The sequence below is a fragment of the Sinocyclocheilus grahami genome, unplaced genomic scaffold (genome assembly GCF_001515645.1).
Source record: "Sinocyclocheilus grahami isolate Dianchi unplaced genomic scaffold, SAMN03320097.WGS_v1.1 scaffold309.1, whole genome shotgun sequence".
Taxonomy (NCBI): Eukaryota; Metazoa; Chordata; class Actinopteri; order Cypriniformes; family Cyprinidae; genus Sinocyclocheilus; species Sinocyclocheilus grahami.
Window position 1 is genome coordinate 973,985 of NW_015505488.1, and position 24,324 is coordinate 998,308.

The 24,324-nt window shown below is 35.5% G+C and overlaps 2 protein-coding genes and 1 long non-coding RNA gene across 5 annotated transcripts; 2 read left to right on the top strand and 1 right to left on the bottom strand.

Moving 5' to 3' along the window:
• Window positions 1-360: 360 nt before the first annotated feature.
• On the bottom strand, window positions 361-12,346 carry LOC107601650 (uncharacterized). 3 transcript variants are annotated; one of them, XR_001610960.1, is made up of 6 exons: window positions 12,281-12,346; window positions 10,629-10,876; window positions 9,091-9,149; window positions 8,871-8,920; window positions 3,459-3,516; window positions 361-548 (listed from the first exon to the last, which is right to left on the bottom strand). It is a non-coding gene; the product is annotated as an uncharacterized lncRNA (long non-coding RNA). The 3 variants fall into 3 exon arrangements; XR_001610959.1 differs by having other exon boundaries at window positions 10,629-10,917; window positions 12,281-12,332; XR_001610961.1 differs by having other exon boundaries at window positions 10,629-10,910; window positions 12,281-12,295.
• Window positions 12,347-15,181: 2,835 nt separating this feature from the next.
• LOC107601635 (membrane protein FAM174B-like) lies at window positions 15,182-17,617 on the top strand. Its single transcript, XM_016293886.1, has 2 exons — window positions 15,182-15,811; window positions 17,482-17,617. The coding sequence occupies exons 1-2, from the start codon at window positions 15,546-15,548 to the stop codon at window positions 17,615-17,617; spliced, it is 402 nt and encodes a 133-aa protein (XP_016149372.1). The 5' UTR covers window positions 15,182-15,545.
• A 1,441-nt stretch (window positions 17,618-19,058) lies between these two features.
• On the top strand, window positions 19,059-24,083 carry LOC107601636 (membrane protein FAM174B-like). Its single transcript, XM_016293887.1, has 3 exons — window positions 19,059-19,688; window positions 21,584-21,715; window positions 22,893-24,083. Exons 1-3 carry the CDS (start codon window positions 19,423-19,425, stop codon window positions 22,894-22,896), a joined length of 402 nt encoding a protein of 133 aa, XP_016149373.1. The 5' UTR covers window positions 19,059-19,422; the 3' UTR covers window positions 22,897-24,083.
• Window positions 24,084-24,324: the final 241 nt, after the last annotated feature.

Consider the following 24,324-nt stretch of genomic DNA (forward strand, 5'->3'; position numbering starts at 1 on the left):
TAATTAGCAAAAGCTTCATAATTATGGAGTACATCAAATTTAAAAAATAAAAATAAACCGTTGTGGGCAGTTGAAAATGACACAAACCCTTTAATATTTGAAATTATCACCTAGAATATCAGCTAATAATTCATAGTTTGTTAAGTAAATAACGTAGCAGACCTGTATTTTATTTTTTTTTTTTAAATAAGAAAATAAAAACTTAAACCTGGACAAGGCGTGTTAAACTTCGATGTAAATGGCAACGTAAATAATTTGCGAAACGTCATTCTTATTCTCCATCCAATAAGAGCAACTCGAAATTGTTCAATCACAATTTTTTTTATTTTTCTTTTAAAGGCAAGCAAGCATTTAAAAATGTTAAATACAGGCATTTCATCAAAACAACAATGCAGTAAAATGAGAAAATACATACAATTGTTGAGCACATTAGCGAATGAATTAAAATATCATAGCAAATCAAATGTCTTTCCAAATCCAAAAGCAAAACATGAGCCGCCATCTTCCTCATTAAGCAGTAGTCTCCACTTGACTGTCCAGAATTGGTTCTTAATGAAATCAAAAAGGAGAAGGGAAAACATGTAAACCCCAAATGTACTCTTTAAGATGCGATTACAGCTTTTCATATAAACTGTAACGTACAACTATGGTGTAGCTATGAACAAAACAAATTCTTTTATCAGTATCCTCTTTTATATAGTTCTCAAACTAACGATTATCAAGTTTAAGACAATGGTCAATCTCCCAAGGTAGCTTCATATGGTCAATTAGAACAACTTCAAAATTAACATGCAGAACTTGTCCATACAATATCAGTAGCATAATAACAGACAATAACAACAAAGTGCATTATTTTTCATAAATTGATGGTAAAATGCTTATAGAAAACTGCTACGTAGTTTCCGCAGCTTTTGATTTCGTTACATTCACCTACCGATGCAGGTGCAAGAAACTATTCGCACAATTTCAGAAGCATTAATCACAAGAAACATCACTACAGAAACCTTTTCTTTCAACTACCGGAAAAATCTATAATACCTGGATTTGGTTCACTTCTAAGTTCTTATTACCAAGTATTTATTAATTTGGTACTCAGAAAGTAGCTTTATGATAGACCCATAGTTTAAATGATCACAACAAAAAAAAAGAAACAGAAAAAAAACAAAAGCATTTTGAAATCCTGTAGTGTTACAACATATGTCTGTCATTAGCTATCATTTCTGTAAATGTGCTTCACAAAAGGTTACTTTATTCCAATCTTTGTAATAATAGTCATTAGCCGAGTTTACATGGACCCTACTAATCCGCTCGTAATAGGAATAGAAGCACAATCAGAATTAATTTTTTATTTTAATTTTTTTTTTAATCACATGTAACCACATCAATCAGATTGAATTGGCCAGATCAGATTCAGATTTCGTTTGGATTGTAAGGGGTGGTTTATTCCTTTTGTAATCTGAGCGAGAGGACATGTAAACGCTTGATCGGATTGAAGACCGAAACTGGAAAGTACTGCGTATGTGAATGGACGTAAAAATAGCGTAATGACGTATGACGTGCGGAATGAGCTATTCTTCCTGGTGTATGAAGTGTCATAAGTGAGTGTCCCGTCATTATAAAACTCCCCTTTCACGCAACGTATGTGAAGTGGAGCAGCACAACATCCCACCAGTCCTCGTTTAAGACCATCATCCTCAGACGACTGGTTTTGGGTGCGGGAAGGGGCACCTTTACGGCTTTATGAAGTAAGCACTACAGCACAACAGTTTATGTGCTGGTCGTCGCCTAATTAGGACCCGAAGTAGATAAATATCAAGTGTGCTTTTTACACAGTAAAAAACAGTATGCGACAACAGCGGGAAACTCTGTATATTCATGCAGTATGCGCATGTCAAAAGAGTAAATCCGATCAGAAGCTTGTGACAAACACGCATATCAACTTGGATCACTTTATTTAGCGTTCATGTAAACACTACGTTCGGATTCGTCAATCAGAATGAATTCATTCCGATAGAAGCAAAAAGTGTCCATGTAAACGTACGTACCTACTGACAAGAACAAAGATGTACCCAAGTTAGAAGTCTACAGAGTTAAAAGGCATTGAAATGAATAAGTGAGAACTTCTATTATTGAAGTGTAATAAATTACTGTAGTGTGTCTGTCCTTGTGATAATGTTATTACAATGTGCAACTTGGGGCAAAATTAAAAAATGTATTAAAGAATATGATCAAAAAACAACAACTGTAAAATCGATACGTTTATGTCATTCGGATTGTTTAGGCTGCTGAGACTTCAATCTTATATATATATATATATAAATAAAAGTGTCACTAAAGCGGCTTAACCACCAAAAGTGAGAAGTGACATTAGAAAAGGTCTATTCATAAATAGAGAAATTTGCATACAGATGTGTATAAGTGCAAATATGAAAGGGATTTTACAAAAAGAAAACAAGTTGTCCCAAATGTTACAAAGAAAAAAATTCCCAAAGGGGAAAAAAAGGGCCAGGTATGAAGTACATTTAATAAAAGCCAGGCTTCTGAAAAGTGATTAAAGAGACTCCAAGTCACAGCTTCATTCTCAATAAACGCAAGGCATTTGCTTACTGATAATGTCAGTAGCTTTCTTCTCAAGTCAAGTTCATTTTCCTTCTAAACTGTTTGAATCCCTTTTGATTAATGTCAATAAGATAATTAGATGGTAGCTCAAATTAAACCGTGTCTTAATATGAAGAACATGGAATAATGCACTGGAATAGGCACACTATTTAATGTGCAATGGTAACATACCATGTTTTCTGGTCTGTCCCTATCTGGATACCCATCCCAAAATCAAAAGCAGAAAAAGTTTCAGCGATCACTCTACATGTCACACAGAGAACCCGGAAATGCCGTGAAGTGTATCCCAGTATAAATGTGGCACTAGTGCAAGTGACAGCGAACTCTTCCAACGCATAATGAAGTATGCAACAGCCAGTGAAAACAAGAGGAGGCCAATTGTGGCACAGATCAAGGTGTGTAAAACAAGTTACACAAAAGCAGAATAGACTCCACAAGAAACGAGTCACTAATCTCAAGAAAGGTTTCCATTGAAAACAAGATGAAGTGAAGACGGCACCCAAGCATGCTCAGGTACTGAAGACAAGTAAATGTAAAACATGCGGTCATCAATACGAAGTGAAAAAAGCGGAACATTTACACTTTTCCAAGCTGTAACAGGTAGCCATTCTCAACGCCACTTTATTAAGCTTTGAAATTGTTCTTACCCTTCTGTAAAGCTGATGAACTGCAGCGATTCTAAATTGACTATTTTGGCGAAACGTCCATTTTATGCTGTTTCCTGACTACTACATTTGCTGGGGCTAAAATACGGTACTAGAGCTGTGGGACCTAAATGTAGCTGAAATGACAGACATATGGAGTAAAACCTTAATACAAATAACACTGTGAGGACTTACAGAGTAGTCTTCCCTTCCTTGAAACTTTGCTGAAGCTTCCTCTTCAGGCAAACATCACCTGCAGGGATAAAGAGAATCCGTGAGATCAGAAGTATAAAACATTCCACTATCATTTGAGAACACATTAGCTGCTTGAGTTTGTCACATTTAGTGCTGGGTATCGAGTTCGATACTTTTTAGGTACCAACTTGTCTTGTTCGGTACCAAATTTCAATAGCCAAGGGGTTAATCTGGTCAATGTCAGTGAGCCAATAAGCATACAGCATACTTTATGTGCCTAAATCAGTGATTGGCTCTGGCGAGGCTTCAAAGAAAACACATCTGTGACCATTCATGCACACTGTAGCATCAAGCTACATAAGAATTTATACTATGCTTTTTTATAATATGCTCAAAACTCACTTTAAACCACCATTGAGTGTTTGTAATAACTTCAGATTGCGATCTAATGAGGGTTTTGGTCATATAATGTTGCAGAAATGTGTTATTTGTAGCCTTTTATATCAAGCTAATTGCTACACCTGCTTAGCATTTCTCATGTAAACACACTGTATTATGAAAATAGCCAGAATCTTATGAAAATCATACACTGTCATAATCGCGTGTTTTTAGCTTCATGTTTAATCCATAGAAATTTTTTTCTGAAGTGTAACACGTTCGCAACGGAGACAGGGTGGGTTATGAACGCGTAATATGAGTGACAGATGAGCAGTGAATGAGCTTCCTCCGAGTCAGAACAGTGATAACAGACTCCTTTACTCTGGCTGCAATGAAGTAGCTAATTTGTAGGGGTGTGAACCTACACTGGTCTCACGGTTCGGTTACGATTATGTCATCGATTCGATATCACGATGCATCACAATGCATTGACAATGCACTGCATCCTCAATTTTCAATTTTACTTCACATTTATACAATTTTGTCAAATACAAGCAGTCAGATATATGAACTGTACCTGACCTGGTTTCTTAAGTTAGTGGTATTACCCCCTGCTAGTGATGTGACATTTGAACCGAGGCATCGGAGCTTGTGTCGAGAATAAATAGGCGTGCCAGATGAAGCCTCGATTCAAAGCTTGTGTTGTGTTATTAATTGTCATAGAAATCACGTGACCAATGACAAATGAAGCTTCACTTTCTGTCCAGTCATGTGCGCGATTCACTTTGCGTGTCGAAATGTTCAATCCCCCAGATCTTACTTTACGAATAAGTTTTAATTCGGACTTATTCAGTTACATTTTAGATACCCAGTCATATAAGTAATATGAAGAATACAAATTATTTCAGAAAAATTCAATACGTGTCATATGCAATTCATATGAGTACATTATTCTTCTATTACATCATATTGATATTCGTATTGGTATTAAATTGCAGTTTAATGGGTAAATGAATTTCTCAGAAACTCAAACACTTATGCACATAACGAATCGATCTGTGGAATATGTGGTAGATGCCTCATCCTATGGAGCATCTTTCACAGGCTTTTGGCTGCTATATTTTTTATGAACCACCAGATGGCGCTGTTTTCGAGACACTTGAAGCTTTGCCCGAAACGGTCAAGAGGAAAGCCTCAGTGCTTCAGGAGGCTTCATTTGCCCATCCCTACCCCCTACATATTTCATTGTGCGTGACATGATTTATACACAGCGTGTGTCTTCTCCAGGTCGTGCTCAGGTTGTTCATAAAAGCCTAAATGTGGCAAGATGTCGGCTTTTAAAGTAGTTGGAGCATTTTTAATCACTCGCACTCGCCTCCCTCCGCCATTAGGCGCATTCGATTCGAAGCAGCGCTGCACAGGATGAGAGTATGAAACCAACCTCGAAATGTCGACATATAGGCTGCGTAAAGTGATTGAAAGATTGAATCTCCAACGACAACTGGCAGTGCTACATTTGATACAAGTGCCTGCACGTGCGAACACGCCAAAAAGTGGGTAGTTCCACAATTAATTCTGGTACTATGAAAAGGTTCCTGCGGTGCGAAAGGCCCTTTTGTTGTAATGTGATGCATCCTTTAATTTTTCTTTTTCGTTTGCTGCATTAAAGCGGTTCACACTAGGGATGCTGACATGTTCTCAGGGGTAAAATATAAATAAATTATTGTAATTGAATGAATAATTTAAACAATTAAAATTAATTCAATTAGTAAAAATCGCAATGTTCCAGCTATTAATTGTGCAACGAAAAGCAAATTATGCCATTAGGTATATTGTCTAATGTGACAAAACATTTTTCTAGAAAAAATTTATTGAAAGTGATAATTGTCACGTACAACTGTTATACATACAGGCCTAAATAGTGTTTTTCCACACTATTCCCAAAATACATTGTGCAATAATTTTGCCTTTATTTTTTTCTATTAATAAATGCATTTTTTTTTTCTGTCTGCATTTCATCGTTAAAGTTGGATGTTAAAGGGGTCATATGATGCGATTTAAATTTTTCCTTTCTCTTTGAAGTGTTACAAGTAGAGCCCGACCGATATGTTTCTTTTGGGGCCGATCCCGATATTAGGGAGTAAAAAATTTTTTTTTTAATATTTTTAAAAAAGGCCGATACCGATATAACGGTCGATATTCTTTGTGCATATTATAGTACAGTACCAGTCAAAAGTTTGGACACTTTCCCATTCATGTGTCCAAAAATTTGATTGGTACTATATATAGAAAACAATATATACATAAACACATTTTTTGCAATGATCTCTCAAATATGGTGATCAAACACTTATAACGGTGACAGAGATATGTAAGGGCATTTAACAATAAACTTTACTATCCAAAATGAGTCTGACATCAGTGCACTGAACAGAAAAGTTTAAGTTTATTCAACTTTAATTCAATTCAATTCCATTCAACTTTATTCCGTTGAAGTTTATTTCACTTTGGAACATTCATTCATGAATCTGCTATTATTTTAATCTCCAATCTGTTATTTATCAGTTCAGATAGTTTTTTAATGCTTCGATTACTATCAGAAGACACTAACCAGTTTTACATTCCAGTTGCGCAGATGGGGCACGTTGTAACACTGCGTTACAATGTGCTATTCTATGACATTAGCCATGTAATTTACACTATTTACTTTAATTAATTTTAATGAGAAACAACGAGAAACAGGTGAATAAAGACTGACAGTCAATGTTTAATGTTTAGAAATTATTATTTCAAGACATGTAAAGCATTTTTGCTCGTTTAACCCATCAACTTATTTTGTTCATTTGAAATGTGTGTTTGTGTGTAATATATATATATATATATATATAAATAAATGATTTATTATTATTATTAGGGCTTCATGTTAATGTTAATTTAATGTTTATGCTAAAAAAAAAAAAAGTGCATACAGCTGCTAATTGTGTTTGTTGATTTTCAAATATAAAACTTATTGAAATGTTTTCAGTGTGTGTATTAGTTCTTTTTGAACATTTTAATCTAATTTTAACAAAACCATGATAATATTGATAACCGTGATAACTTTGGTCACTATAATCGTGATATGAAATTTTCATACCGTTACATCCCTACATGGTCTCATTCGAAAGAGGGCCTTGAGACGTACACTTGATATATCGGAGATATGGCTGTTCAAAGTTTCAATGGTTTTCCATAGACTTAAGCTTTAAAGCGTCTCATCCAGGTCACCAGTAGCAAACAATGGAGCACGGACAAACTAAGTAATTACACCATTTCAAGCATTTTATCTGCATTATATGTTCTGTAAAAAAAAAAAAAATCATATCGGCGGCATATTCACAGGCTCATATTGGCCGATAATATCGGCAAAACGATATATCGGTCGGGCTCTAGTTACAAGCTCTTGGTGCATAAAGATGATATGTAAAGTTGCAAATATTAAAGTCTCAAATCCAAAGAGATATTCTTTATAAAGTTTAAGAGTCAACCATTCCTACCTAAAACGGCTCGTTCTAACACGCCCCCACATGTCTACATCACCATGTGGGAAGATTTGCATAACGCCGCCCAAATGTTTACGCAAAAAAAGGTGGCGTAAATTTTAATTCTTGCTATTGCCACCGCTGCCATGTTGTGAAGTCACTGTGTGTTTCCTTGTGAAAGCGAAACTACTTTATTTGGCCTTCCAAAAGAGAACACAACTAGAAAATCGGTGGTTAAGTTGTATTTACAACAGTGTTCCAGAACAGTTCAACAAAAATATTCAGATGTGTGCTGCGCATTTTATGGAGGATGAGAACCGTTTCCTGAACCAGTAGCTTACTACGTCTGTGGCACAAAGGCTGTTTCTATAAAGTGGGGCAGTTCCAACTTTGCATGGGTAGTCTGGCGCTTCTGACTCACAGCCTGTAAGTATGTTTATTATATTTAAATTATTTGCCACTGATGATTCAAATGCGAGTTTTGAGCAGTGTAGAGTAGCGCTTGTTGTTTCTCCGATCACAAATGCAGACATGGTTTTATGTTTACGCGGCACGATACGCAACGCGTAAAAAGACAGTATAAGTCATTATAATCCGTAATTATGTCCCCACTGGATGCAACAAATGCCTTGTTTGTAATGGGTTTTATTGGTTTTGTCTTGTCCTGCTGGGAGACGGCATCACAGTAAGGGGTGTAACATTTCCGCCACACACTTGAGGTATTCGGCCAATCACAACGCACTGGATAGCTGGCCAATCAGAGCACACCTCGCTTTTTTAGAACAATGAGCTTTATAAAAAATTGACGCGTTTCAGAAAGGCAGCGCAATTAGGTATCAATAATGTACATTATATGGAAAATAATGCGTTTTTTTAACCTTAAACCGCATAAACACATTGCATTACACCAAATAATGTTCTTTTTAGCAACATCATAGGACCCCTTTAAGTTAAAAGTTCAAGTAGAATGATACGGTTACATTAACAAATGGTATGGCTACCATAGCAAACTCCGGTTCTATATATTTTTTGATGGATTAAAATTTTTGAAAACATATGCGGTTTAGAATTTATTGTACGTACCTGGATTTAGGGGGGAAAAAAGTCATACTGTCGATTTACTCAAATTGTGTAAAACTACTTTAAGTAAAACTGAAGTAAATTGGAAGCATTAATATATATATATATATATATATATATATATATATATAACACACAACAATAAAGCAGAAAAAACAAACTTAAAATTTTTGAAAACATATGCGGTTTAGAATTTATTGTACGTACCTGGATTTAGGGGGGAAAAAAGTCATACTGTCGATTTACTCAAATTGTGTAAAACTACTTTAAGTAAAACTGAAGTAAATTGGAAGCATTAATATATATATATATATATATATATATATATATATACCACACAACCATAAAGTAGCAAAAACAAACTGTACGACTTTCAAGAAAACATAAGAAATAGCTTAGGCTTCGACAAGGTTTCTTTAAGTGCAATACTTACAGCGAAAATCCTTTTCCTCATCTTTCTTTGACGTTTGGCAGATCAGGATCCTTTAACAACAAAAGATTCTTCGTTTAATCGAAAATTCCTCTTACAATTTGATTTAGAGCACAACCTAGTGGTAAGTCAGTGATTAAGTAAATAAAAGGTGAAAGATTGCTTAAATGTAATGTACAAAGCACAGCAGTTATTTATTTTTTTACATTACATTGACACTTACATTTACATGATATGAGACTGAACGAAACGCCATCATCTTTCATCTAGTTGTTCCGATTCCTGTACACAAAAAAACAATTTAGACAATTAGTATTGTATTGTCTCCTTTACATAGTAATGCTCACTTCAGCGTCAAAATGTCCAAAATAAATATTTATTTCAGTTATGGAATTCCTCTACGTGAAATACAATTTCTTTAACCAACGTCCAAGTAAATGGCAATAACTATTGTTTAAAATCTACATCATGTACGTAACATGACAATACATCATATACACCAAAGAATATACATAAATCAGAAACCTCTTTTATATAGAAACATTACTGAAGGGCTTACGTTTTATTTATTCTTACATGCAACATTTGTAGCAACCTTTGTTTTCTGAACATCAGTGGAGTGAACAGTTAAGTCTATGAACTTATTTATTAAGACCTCATATATAATTTCAAAGCTATCATTTTGCACTTTAAATAAAGACATACTAAAAAGCATTACTTTCTAGGTTATATGTTTCTATGATATTGTGTCAAAAACCAGGTTTTTCAAAAATTCCAGGTTTAATTTGACTTTTTTTTATAAGCTGATCAATATTTTTGCACAATTTTAAGGCATTTAATACTTCAAAACAGTACTAATCAGGTAAAAAATTTACTTCACACAAATCTCTGACCAAAAAAGGAAAACAGAAATAAAGAAACAAGTTTAGATTTTTTTTTTTAAATATAAATTCCTCTTGTGGACCACAATGGGTTAAAAGCCAACACCCTATTATTTAACATCGAGAAATACAGCATAAATGTTGTTCAAAATACAAGAAATACAAGTGGATACCTTTATTTAAGTTCATTACCAAGTGGAAAAAACCCATAAAATGAACAAATGTTTAACCATTACATTTTATGCAGATAAAAATAGAATCTTAAAATAAAGTAAAACATCAAAATTATGTGCTAAATCCTAAGGTAAGTTGAGATATTCACAATGTTCTCTGAAGAAGTTCAAAACAATGTACATCAGGGTTAAAGAAAATGTTTTTTCAGTAATTAACACACACAAAAATAACATTAAAATGTTCAATAAAATTGTTTATTCAAAAACATTTGGAAATCAACAAAAGACACTCAAAATGTTGAGTCTGGCAATGGAACGTCCAAAATTGCATTGTTACAACAATATTGTTATTTGATATAATTTTTTCCCGCTTTCAAACGTTACAAGGACACTTTGTCCCCTCAAGGACAAAGCGAATTTAAAATGCGTAGACAGTTAAATCCTTGTTTCTCGTCGTTGCTGTCAGTTGAAATCTTCACAGTTTTCCTGCAACATATCCATGCATTGTTTTCCTAGCATTTTCGCGATGTTTTTACAATAAAATCGTCGATTAAAACGACGGAATGCCATTTTTCAGTACTTGGCAATGGCCCCATCATGGCCATTTTACAACACCTCGTCGAACCCTCTCCTTTTCCACCATATTGGTGCGTCTGTAGCACTCGCTCAAACACGTTTAGAAGTTAGAATCTACAATGAAATCTTACCATGTTCCCACCGTCGAGAACTGCTCTTTCGTCTGAACGGGTCGACGCCATTCTCTTCCTTAATCTTCTTCGTTTTAATGAGCTCTTCTCAGTCGGAGCGCGCCGCATCGCCATCTTCGCCCGTCCCCGCCGTCTGCTCTCTCCCGTCTGCACTCCTCGTCCTCTGCCTGCGCTGTTATACTGATCGAGTCAGTGGACTGCCCTGAGCTTCAGCGTAAGCAGACACAACTTCCTCTCACTGCAGCATTCTGGGTAGAAGAAGCGCTGCGTCCATGACTGTATCTGTAAACTAACGTTAGATTTCAGTGACCGTAAAAACAAACACATTTTTACTCTAGAATATTGTCTATACTATCATTTAACCACAAATAGCCTACTAACGATACAACAACAAAGCATTCCCATTTCAAATAAAGCTGATACAATAACTACTTGCCTTACTGTACCACTTATATAAAGCCATGGCATTCTTAACAACGCAAAACATAAGAGCTGCTCAGTTTGTAGTTCTAAAACCAAGAAGATCATTTGCATTTATGAACCATGCGTTCTGACTAATTTCTTTTGTTTTGGATTTACATCAGAAATGGTCAAATAAATGCAGCCTTGATGAACAAGAGACTTCTTTAAAAAGCATTACAAATCTTACTGATCCCAAACGTTTGAACAGCATATCAAAATTTGATTTATGAGTAGTTTAGGCTACTTGAAGAGGCCTGAAGAGCAGTCATACCTTAAAAGTGTTAAACAAATAATAATTATTAGAAAACGGCAACACAGGATTGTGAGACTTTGAATAATTTACGTTTTAAAAAAACAGCAGCTTCAAAACTGATGTTTGAGATATGACAGTATGACAGTGTTATGTTGTAGAACTACGTTTTAAAGTCTCTTATAATAATGATACCCACAGACCATATTAGATTAATTGAAAATTGTTTTCTTATATATATATTATACCTGAAATTTCCAACCTGATCTCATCACAATGTGATTTAAATAACTCTCTCTGCCCTTCTTGATTTTGTAGTTTCATCTGAATGTCAACATTTGAAAGATGAAGTCAGTCGAAACAAGTTGAGGTTGATTGATCTAATTTTGTGTCTTCACTCAGTCCTTGACCTTAAATTGTGTTAAATATCAAAAACGTCTGTTAATTAATAAGGCCCAGAAGGCCCGTGTCATGTTAGTAGTGTTATTATATTTTAATTTAATACGCAGAGATATTATTCAGTAATTCCATGAGTTGTACATTTCAGACATCTTCACTATTCATTTATACCTATAGGATAATTGAGCTAAAATGATTCAATTTGAATTCACAGTGTTGCTATTATGACGTCTTTAATAATAATAATACAAATCAAAGAAATTCTGTAACTAAATAGTCAAAACTGTTTAAAACAGAATAGTATATGATTATTTTAGAATTTTGAATTCTTTTGTTTAATATTAACTTTATATTAATTTATATTATTGTTACATACATATATAAATAAGATTAGGGTGTATATTAACAGCATAACAATACAAAGAGCTTTTTCAATGCAACTTGCAATGGCCCAAATAAGACACATTGGATTAATTATATTGCAATATGACTAACATATTGCTCTAAAACTCATCTGCATAAATTGTATAAATACTTTTACCGTTTAATTTATGAACAAGTAGCCCATGTGTACACAGTAGCAGAAGCTCAGCTCTGTCAAGGGCTCTTTTCTATCTTCTCTAAACAGCTAGACTGCATACAGCAGTTGGTTACTAAGCAACTGTAATTGGATCATTCCTCCACTCCCTCCCCGTCCTTCTCTAAAGGCATGCCACGTAGGCATTAGCAAATGCTCAGGTGGACTGTTCATGGAAGGCAGAGGCCTTGAGCTGAACTCTATTGGTTGTCTGTGTACAACCTAGACTAAAATAAAAAAATAAAAAGTCAAATATAAGTAGAAAGTGGTGTCACAGCCCAGATGTAATTATGTAAATGATCATGTATGGTATTATGGCCTCTAATATCAGCACACAAATCTGGATGCATGTTAGTGTAGTACTGAATAAAACAAAGAAAATGTTTAAATAATGTTAAATAAAATATGGGCTGGTCTGAAAAATACACAGATATCTAAGAGCCCTCTTGAGGCCTTATATGAATTTTTTTTTTTTTTGGACTGTGGATCTGAACAAATTTGCAGTTCTTCCAACATAATGTACACTTGAGAGTTGACTTATAAACATTAAATATGCCCTTATGTTAGTATACATATTAATTGATAAGTTTTATTTGTCACAGGTATAGAAATGTTATTCAGTAGTAGTTTATCTATAGATATCTTTTGCCATTAATTGTAATAACCCAGTGAGATTTTTGTATGCACAACGAGTCTGACAACAGCCAGTGCTCCAGACAGAGATCGGATCTCACCAACATCCAGTCCATCCTGGGTTTACATGAAGAAACAGAACAAACTGAGACAGACGAAATCTTGTAGATGTCTCCAAGACACTAAAAGAGATCTAAAATCTGTGTGGAGCACTGGCTGTTGTCAGACTTCTTGTGCATACAAAAATCTCACTATATTGTTACAATTAACGGCAAAAGGAATACTCAGAAATGTAAACTGATATTTCCTATTGACATGCTACACACCACTTTTTTTGTTGGTGAAAAAAAATACTAATGCTCAAAGACTTTTGCACAGTACTGTGTATTATATATATATATTACACAGTAACAATACTGTCTTTGATCATTCAAACACCTTCAGCATTTTACATATTATCAGATTATTTGCTTAAGTTTAGAAAATGGTAATAAAATATGACAAGAACTCAGAGTTAAACTGTGTCAGAACAAATTCATCTTGATAATGTCAGATAACACTTAAGCAAATCATGGTCTGGTCAAAGTGTCTGAATAATTACTGGTCCCAAATTGTTATCAATTTTACCAGTAGTCCACTGTATGAAGAATTTTTGGGTATGTCACAGTTTACTTTATTTTGCTATCCTCACTTACATAAATGAACTATAGTGTCCTGCACCAACTAGTAAAAAAAATAAATAATTATATCTGGTGTCTGAATAATTTTTGGTTTGACTGTATATACACAGTAACAATACTGTCTTTGATCATTCAAACACCTTCAGCATTTTACATATTATCAGATTATTTGCTTAAGTTTAGAAAATGGTAATAAAATATGACAAGAACTCAGAGTTAAACTGTGTCAGAACAAATTCATCTTGATAATGTCAGATAACACTTAAGCAAATCATGGTCTGGTCAAAGTGTCTGAATAATTACTGGTCCCAAATTGTTATCAATTTTACCAGTAGTCCACTGTATGAAGAATTTTTGGGTATGTCACAGTTTACTTTATTTTGCTATCCTCACTTACATAAATGAATAATGTCAGATAACACTTAAGCAAATCATGGTCAGGTCAAAGTGTCTGAATAATTACTGGTCCCAAATTGTTATCAATTTTACCAGTAGTCCACTGTATGAAGAATTTTTGGGTATGTCACAGTTTACTTTATTTTGCTATCCTCACTTACATAAATGAACTATAGTGTCCTGCACCAACTAGTAAAAAAAATAAATAATTATATCTGGTGTCTGAATAATTTTTGGTTTGACTGTATATTTGTACATTGCGCCATCATGTGGCTAAACTATGCACTTTACTTCCCTGATCTTTAAGTTTCTTTGCTTTAGAAGGACTCCTCTGTTAAATATTGTTAAATAACAAGCTGGAGCACAGGAAAGCCAAAGCCTAATCCAAGAATAACCCATTTCCTTTACTTACAACCTTAAGTGGTCAAATCATGCATTTATCCCTGTAAGGTCCACTTATAATGTTAGTAAGTTTTTTGTTGTTGTTGCAATATAAACAGTCTCATTACATGTTTCATGACCATTTTCCACTCTCTCTAATATTAAGCCGGCTGTTTTTGCTGCAGGGTACATTTAATGCTCTCTTATTTTAGAAAGAGAGATTTTCTCGGATAAGATAAGGGTTTCAGGTTTTCTGTTGTGGTATATAGGCTAATTCTTTAACAAACACCTCTTTGTAAAGTCTACATAACTAGCTGATTTATAAAATAATATGTGTTCCTTGCAGTATACTGTTTTAATTGGCTGAAAAAATTCAAAATAAACTTTACCCACCTGTATCTAACATTCTAACACGTTTTTAAAGAGAGCCTTTGGATGGATGGATGGCTAGACAGACGGACAGACAGACAGACAGACAGATAGATAGATAGATAGATAGATAGATAGATAGATAGATAGATAGATAGATAGATAGATAGATAGATAGACAGATAGATAGATAGATATGATGGTTTGCAACATGTAGCATATATAATATTATAATAGCTAACATGATGACACATATGGCTACAGATTCAAATTCATTATTAAAATGTCTACTGTAAAACTGTCTGATGTGTAGACCACTCTCGTGTACAATGCAATATTTCGCCAATGAACACAACTATCAACATACGCCCTTCTTCCATAACACCACGTTTGTGGTAAGCGCTGATGCGCATTGGTTCCTCGTCTGGACCCTCCCGGAGCTCTTCCGGGTGTGGATAACCCACATTTCCTTCTGCCCACACGCATTCCCAAGAAAACATCCTGGATAACTGGCCGAGCTGCGTGGGAGTGCAAACCAACGAATGAAACAGAACACTCGAGCTGGCAGCCAGATAGTTCGCGAAGACACACACAGGACATGTTTGACGACCGACGGTGGGAACCGTGGAATATTTGAGATGTCAGCGCATCATTTCCAAACACCATTAGTCAGCCAGCTGTTGTTCACATTTCGAGTTTGCAGACCTTCTCTGTACTAAATCTTTTCACTATACAAGACGTTAAGCAAGCAGTTTAAATAGGGAAACAATATGTGGCGATATACTTTGGCTATTGCTCTCATTGTCATTGCGCATTATGTCAACGGAGAGCCACAAACGCGTCCATCCTCAGCGATGCAGCTGAATTCGACATTACCCCCTCAAGAAGAAAATTCATCACATAATGCAACAGATGCAGCGGTTGGATCTCGTATTTCTACCATTTTAAGGGATCTTCCTACCATCAAAAGCATTTCGATTTTCATCTGCGTATTAACAGTCTTGCTAATCACGTGCCTTGTCATAAAAATATTCAGGTAGGCCTAACATAATTTGTCTTATATCTAAATGGCTTTTTTGTTGGTCTGAGTAGGCCTACTTTGCAAATATTCTGTTTTTGTTGTTTCCAAGTAAATGCCACCTTGCTCATAATTGAAAATGGCGTAATTGTGTAACTGTTCTTCTAATATATATATATATATATATATATATAATATGCATAATTCGTTAATTTCGGAACATTCTAGATTCTCTGTTAGCGTTGACTCGTTATCCCTGATTTAATCCTCTAACTGCATTGGAAGCAGATGGTTCGCCTGTGGGAACCCGAGAACCGACTCAGAACCATAGGTGCCAAGTCCGCGTATTATACGCGACTTTGGACTTCTTTTTTTGTAAAGTTGCGTGAAAAAATCCCGGGTTGCGGTCGTTTTTTGGGCTTATTTTAAAAAATATGGTTGCTTGTTAGGGAAATCTGACAAGCAACTTCGTTTCTTTATTTATGTTCGCCGTATTCTCCAACGCATTGGTTGACACTCTGTCTGCTCACAGTTAATAGCCAACCAGTGCAATATTATAAGTGCTGCATCTTAATTTGCCAAATGTTCCGCCCCCTCCTCCTTTGTGATCAGAGAAATGACTAACAACAAGCCCTACTCTACACTGCCCAAAAAACTTGCTTTAAATATATCAAATATAAAAACTCTTTAAATATAAAAAACGTACTTGCAGTCTTTGAGTCAGAACAGCTGGCATTGTAGTCTACTCTTCCAGGATCAGGAAACAGTCCTCCATAAAATGTGCTGCACACATCTGAATATTTGGGTTGAAGTGTTCTGGAACAGTGTTGTAAATACAACTTGACCACTGATTTCTAGTCGTGTCCATTTTTGGAAAGCCAAACAAAGTAGTTTCGCTTTCACAATGAAACACACAGCGCCTTCACGACATGGCGGTGGCAACAACAATACTACAGCGAGAATGAAAGTTGTGCCGCCTTTCTTTGTGTGAACATTTGGGTGGCGTTATGCAAATCTTCCCACATAGTGATGTAGATATGTGGGGGCGTGTTTAGAACGAGGTGTTTTAGGTATGCGTGGCTGACTCTTAACTTGTATAAAGAATATCTCTTTGGATTTGAGACTTTAGTCTTTGCAACTTTACAGATCTTCTTTATGTACCAAGAGTTGTAACACTCCAAAGAGAAAGGAACAATTGAAATCGCATCATATGACCCCTTTAATGAACGTGGAACGTTTGTGTTTTGTGGTAGAAAGCGAGACTGCGTCAATGCAGTTACTGACTAGGACATATAATTAAATAGCCTATATTATGAGTTTTGCTGACGAAAAATATAAATTAATTACATGATAATATATTCTAGAATCAGTCATTGTCATCTCTAGAAAGTCTGTGAAAAGCCTGTCACTATAAACACAACCTTTGAAAGAATTATTTTATTTGTTAGATCAGTTCTAAAATGAACCAACTTGGCAACAGACTGTGAAGGGAAGGGAATGACCATTTCTTTTTTCAAAATGACTAAAATGATCATTAATAGAACAATTAAGGAATCAGAATCAGTTTGATGAATCGGAATCGAAATAAGAATTTCACATTACTAGACTCACTGCAAAACTCTCATACACTATTGAACATACAGGTCATAACATCACTCACCTGTCCTCTCTATCCCTGGTTTGATTAGATCGGCAAAGAAGATCAGAAAAACGCGCAAGTATGACATCATCACAACTCCCGCCGAGCATGTAGAGATGGCGCCTTTAAATGAAGAAAATGACGAAGACGACGACTCGACCCTGTTCGATGTAAAGTACAGGTGAATACTTTACCACAACATGCTTTATGTGCAGTGACATGAAATGAGATCTTTTCTATTAACTTTTGTCCTCTTTTAGTTATTTTTGTTTATAGAGGTGTTCCAGTGCTTTTTAAAATGGACTTTTTAAAAACAAGTTGAAGGGAGGGGGACTAGCTTAATACCTAAACTAGAGGCATGTGGGTCTGGGTCATACACTCTTAAAAATAAAGGTGCTTCACGATGCCATAGAAGAACCTTTTTGTCTAAATGGTTCCATAAAGAACCTTTAACATCTGAAGAACCTTTCTGTTTCCCAAAAGGTTCTTTGGCGAAAGAAGGTTCTTCAGATTACAAAAACGCAAGAAAGAGATGGTTCTTTAAAGAACCTTTGACTGAATGGTTCTTTGTGGAACCAAAAATGGTTCTTCTATGGCATCGCTTGAAGAACCTTTTGAAGAACCTTTATTTTTAAGAGTGTATTTGATTTTGTTTCCAAGTCTGCATGTTAAATACCTTCAATCTTCATAGGAAAACAGGATTCAGTTTCTTCCCAGATGGCTGGCAATAAAAGTAGTCTGTGCAGTGCAGCTACATATTTTTCTCCAGTTAATATGACATTTGAAATGTTTCAGTAAACAGTGGCAGCATAGTGGGAGCGCCAAGGAAATGGTGCTAAATAGAACAAAGCCTGAAATGTCTAAGGACTTTAATCTCATTAGAATAAAATATTAATGGAAAATGGCTTCCTAAGCACTTTTTACTAAGGAAGAGTGTTTATGTGCTACCTTTCTGCCAGAAATGTTTGGTTTTGACACAGACTTTAGTTGTTAATGTTTTAAAATGCTAATGCTTCCCATTTTTGTGTTGCTGGGCAATAACTAACATGGTACTATAATCTCATTTAAAAAAAACAAACATGTTTTAATGTCCAGTAGTTGTTTATTGACTATGAATGTTCTTGGTGTGTGACCTCACAGGTCACAATGGAAATAGTTGTGTTATTTGGAGGGCTAGTGAGCGTCAAGACTTGACTTCTGCCTTCCGTCCGATTGTTCTTTGACTGAGAAACTGCTTCCTTTTTGCTGGGCATGGCTCCCTGTTTATCAGCTTTTTATTGGCAATGTAGCTGCTTGATAGTAAGGCAGACCAAGACAGACAGACAGATAGATAGATAGATAGATAGATAGATAGACAGACAGACAGACAGACAGACAGACAGACAGACAGACAGACAGACAGATAGATAGATAGATATGATAGTTTGCAACATGTAGCATATATAATATTATAATAGCTAACATGATGACACATATGGCTACAGATTCAAATTCATTATTAAAATGTCTACTGTAAAACTGTCTGATGTGTAGACCACTCTCGTGTACAATGCAATATTTCGCCAATGAACACAACTATCAACATACGCCCTTCTTCCATAACACCACGTTTGTGGTAAGCGCTGATGCGCATTGGTTCCTCGTCTGGACCCTCCCGGAGCTCTTCCGGGTGTGGATAACCCACATTTCCTTCTGCCCACACGCATTCCCAAGAAAACATCCTGGATAACTGGCCGAGCTGCGTGGGAGTGCAAACCAACGAATGAAACAGAACACTCGAGCTGGCAGCCAGATAGTTCGCGAAGACACACACAGGACATGTTTGACGACCGACGGTGGGAACCGTGGAATATTTGAGATGTCAGCGCATCATTTCCAAACACCATTAGTCAGCCAGCTGTTGTTCACATTTCGAGTTTGCAGACCTTCTCTGTACTAAATCTTTTCACTATACAAGACGTTAAGCAAGCAGTTTAAATAGGGAAACAATATGTGGCGATATACTTTGGCTATTGCGCTCATTGTCATTGCGCATTATGTCAACGGAGAGCCACAAACGCGTCCATCCTCAGCGATGCAGCTGAATTCGACATTACCCCCTCAAGAAGAAAATTCATCACATAATGCAACAGATGCAGCGGTTGGATCTCGTATTTCTACCATTTTAAGGGATCTTCCTACCATCAAAAGCATTTCGATTTTCATCTGCGTATTAACAACCTTGCTAATCACGTGCCTTGTCATAAAAATATTCAGGTAGGCCTAACATAATTTGTCTTATATCTAAATGGCTTTTTTGTTGGTCTGAGTAGGCCTACTTTGCAAATATTCTGTTTTTGTTGTTTCCAAGTAAATGCCACCTTGCTCATAATTGAAAATGGCGTAATTGTGTAACTGTTCTTCTAATATATATATATATATATATATAAACCAACTCCGACCAATGCCAAAAGGGGTAACACACTGATCCAACAAACTCTGACAGACTAGTCTGTTGGCGTTTGTCGGTGCGGTGTGAATTGGCCTTTAGGGGTCATATGATGCTGCTAAAAAGAACATTATTTGGTGTAATGAAATGTTTATGCGGTTTAAGGTTAAAAAAACATTATTTTCCACATATTGTGTAACTGTTCTTCTAATATATATATATATATATAATATGCATAATTCGTTAATTTCGGAACATTCTAGATTCTCTGTTAGCGTTGACTCGTTATCCCTGATTTAATCCTCTAACTGCATTGGAAGCAGATGGTTCGCCTGTGGGAACCCGAGAACCGACTCAGAACCATAGGTGCCAAGTCCGCGTATTATACGCGACTTTGGACTTCTTTTTTTGTAAAGTTGCGTGAAAAAATCCCGGGTTGCGGTCGTTTTTTGGGCTTATTTTAAAAAATATGGTTGCTTGTTAGGGAAATCTGACAAGCAACTTCGTTTCTTTATTTATGTTCGCCGTATTCTCCAACGCATTGGTTGACACTCTGTCTGCTCACAGTTAATAGCCAACCAGTGCAATATTATAAGTGCTGCATCTTAATTTGCCAAATGTTCCGCCCCCTCCTCCTTTGTGATCAGAGAAATGACTAACAACAAGCCCTACTCTACACTGCCCAAAAAACTTGCTTTAAATATATCAAATATAAAAACTCTTTAAATATAAAAAACGTACTTGCAGTCTTTGAGTCAGAACAGCTGGCATTGTAGTCTACTCTTCCAGGATCAGGAAACAGTCCTCCATAAAATGTGCTGCACACATCTGAATATTTGGGTTGAAGTGTTCTGGAACAGTGTTGTAAATACAACTTGACCACTGATTTCTAGTCGTGTCCATTTTTGGAAAGCCAAACAAAGTAGTTTCGCTTTCACAATGAAACACACAGCGCCTTCACGACATGGCGGTGGCAACAACAATACTACAGCGAGAATGAAAGTTGTGCCGCCTTTCTTTGTGTGAACATTTGGGTGGCGTTATGCAAATCTTCCCACATAGTGATGTAGATATGTGGGGGCGTGTTTAGAACGAGGTGTTTTAGGTATGCGTGGCTGACTCTTAACTTGTATAAAGAATATCTCTTTGGATTTGAGACTTTAGTCTTTGCAACTTTACAGATCTTCTTTATGTACCAAGAGTTGTAACACTCCAAAGAGAAAGGAACAATTGAAATCGCATCATATGACCCCTTTAATGAACGTGGAACGTTTGTGTTTTGTGGTAGAAAGCGAGACTGCGTCAATGCAGTTACTGACTAGGACATATAATTAAATAGCCTATATTATGAGTTTTGCTGACGAAAAATATAAATTAATTACATGATAATATATTCTAGAATCAGTCATTGTCATCTCTAGAAAGTCTGTGAAAAGCCTGTCACTATAAACACAACCTTTGAAAGAATTATTTTATTTGTTAGATCAGTTCTAAAATGAACCAACTTGGCAACAGACTGTGAAGGGAAGGGAATGACCATTTCTTTTTTCAAAATGACTAAAATGATCATTAATAGAACAATTAAGGAATCAGAATCAGTTTGATGAATCGGAATCGAAATAAGAATTTCCCATTACTAGACTCACTGCAAAACTCTCATACACTATTGAACATACAGGTCATAACATCACTCACCTGTCCTCTCTATCCCTGGTTTGATTAGATCGGCAAAGAAGATCAGAAAAACGCGCAAGTATGACATCATCACAACTCCCGCCGAGCATGTAGAGATGGCGCCTTTAAATGAAGAAAATGACGAAGACGACGACTCGACCCTGTTCGATGTAAAGTACAGGTGAATACTTTACCACAACATGCTTTATGTGCAGTGACATGAAATGAGATCTTTTCTATTAACTTTTGTCCTCTTTTAGTTATTTTTGTTTATAGAGGTGTTCCAGTGCTTTTTAAAATGGACTTTTTAAAAACAAGTTGAAGGGAGGGGGACTAGCTTAATACCTAAACTAGAGGCATGTGGGTCTGGGTCATACACTCTTAAAAATAAAGGTGCTTCACGATGCCATAGAAGAACCTTTTTGTCTAAATGGTTCCATAAAGAACCTTTAACATCTGAAGAACCTTTCTGTTTCCCAAAAGGTTCTTTGGCGAAAGAAGGTTCTTCAGATTACAAAAACGCAAGAAAGAGATGGTTCTTTGTGGAACCAAAAATGGTTCTTCTATGGCATCGCTTGAAGAACCTTTTGAAGAACCTTTATTTTTAAGAGTGTATTTGATTTTGTTTCCAAGTCTGCATGTTAAATACCTTCAATCTTCATAGGAAAACAGGATTCAGTTTCTTCCCAGATGGCTGGCAATAAAAGTAGTCTGTGCAGTGCAGCTACATATTTTTCTCCAGTTAATATGACATTTGAAATGTTTCAGTAAACAGTGGCAGCATAGTGGGAGCGCCAAGGAAATGGTGCTAAATAGAACAAAGCCTGAAATGTCTAAGGACTTTAATCTCATTAGAATAAAATATTAATGGAAAATGGCTTCCTAAGCACTTTTTACTAAGGAAGAGTGTTTATGTGCTACCTTTCTGCCAGAAATGTTTGGTTTTGACACAGACTTTAGTTGTTAATGTTTTAAAATGCTAATGCTTCCCATTTTTGTGTTGCTGGGCAATAACTAACATGGTACTATAATCTCATTTAAAAAAAACAAACATGTTTTAATGTCCAGTAGTTGTTTATTGACTATGAATGTTCTTGGTGTGTGACCTCACAGGTCACAATGGAAATAGTTGTGTTATTTGGAGGGCTAGTGAGCGTCAAGACTTGACTTCTGCCTTCCGTCCGATTGTTCTTTGACTGAGAAACTGCTTCCTTTTTGCTGGGCATGGCTCCCTGTTTATCAGCTTTTTATTGGCAATGTAGCTGCTTGATAGTAAGGCAGACCAGTTTGACAACTGGAAACTTGATATTGTTTTAGTTTACTTAACCCTCTCATTTAAATTCTTTGCTTTTTCATAGGTGAGTCATTGTTGAAGATCTCTTTTAAACCCCGCTGGATACCTCTGTGTGAACATATCTATACAGGAATTGTGCTCCCTGTACCTCTGATTTGATCCATCCTCAGAGGCTTGAAACCTCAGTGGAACAAGAGTTTTACATGTATTGATGTATTAATGTGTTTTGGCATTCCAAACCAGCATGAAATCTGATGTTTAATGAAAGTTTTTCCTGTTTAAAGCACAGAAAGTTAGGCTAATCAAAGATTAAGAAAAAAAAAAAAAAAAGAAGGGAGACACTAAAATTAGTCCTCCACAACTTTTCCTTTTGCCCAGAAACATTCCAGTTGTTTGGTAGAAAGTCTGTAATTCAGTATAATATATTCAATATTGCCCTTGAATGTACACTGAAGCTATTTTAAGTAATATATTTTTAAATGTAATTATAATATCATTGTTTTTTTGTTTTTTAATAATTCCAGACTATTAAAATTATTCTACTCATGGAGCTCAAATGTTAAGTCAATCACATTGTTTTACTTTAAGTGATTTAGCTGTGCTTGAATCAGCTCAAAGTTTCAAATGAAAAGAATAGTTTTATATTTGTGATGGACAGAGATTATTATTATTTTTTTCTAAATCTGACTATTGACAATGTTAAATGGATGTTTATGATCCAATACTGAAACTGTCTTTATGATATACTATTGTCTGTATATACTGTATGCAAATTATTTCTCTGGAATAGTTTATTTTTAGAAAAAAATTACATTTTGATTTAATAAGAGTAATATGTTTCAAACCTCCTCCCTATATTTTGAGAATGATTAATTTACTAACCACTAATTGTGCATATTTACTGTATAAGGGTTGAATGTATGTGTGAAAGAGGATGGATGTGGAGTTGAAAGATTATTGTTGCCATTTTGCTGCTCTCCGAGGTTGGGGATTGTTTTTTTTATTGTCGCATATGCACATCTTTTTTAATGAACTCTTTTTAGTGGAAAACTGCAGTACCACACATCATGAAGGGTTTAAACACCCATATATAGCCGTTATCGTATCAGACATATTAAATTATATTTCCCATATTTAGAGAAGCATTGAAAGAGTATCTTTGAATTATATTAAAGCTACAGCGACATATTGAATTATGGGTGACACTTTATTTTAAGGTCCAATTCTCACTGTTAACAAATCATTAACTACGACTTTTGCTTCAATAAACTACTAATTTGCTGCTTATTAATAGTTAGCAAGGTAGTTGTTAAGTTTAGGTATTGGGTAGGGATGTAGAATATGGTCATGCAGAATGTGTGCTTTATAAGTACTAATAAACAGTCAATATGCATGCTAGTAAGCAACTAGTTAATAGTGAGAATTTGTCCCTATACTAATGTGTTACCGAATTATGTGACTATCTTATCTTGATGCTAATGTGAATGACTAATGTC

Excerpts from the sequence above, each read along its gene's own strand:
- LOC107601635 (XM_016293886.1), top strand. The coding sequence starts at position 15,546 with ATGTGGCGATATACTTTGGCTATTGCTCTCATTGTCATTGCGCATTAT. Across the intron at positions 15,812-17,481 it reads CTTGTCATAAAAATATTCAG|ATCGGCAAAGAAGATCAGAA; the intron begins GTAGGCCTAACA and ends TGGTTTGATTAG.
- LOC107601636 (XM_016293887.1), top strand. The coding sequence starts at position 19,423 with ATGTGGCGATATACTTTGGCTATTGCGCTCATTGTCATTGCGCATTAT. Across the intron at positions 19,689-21,583 it reads CTTGTCATAAAAATATTCAG|ATCGGCAAAGAAGATCAGAA; the intron begins GTAGGCCTAACA and ends TGGTTTGATTAG.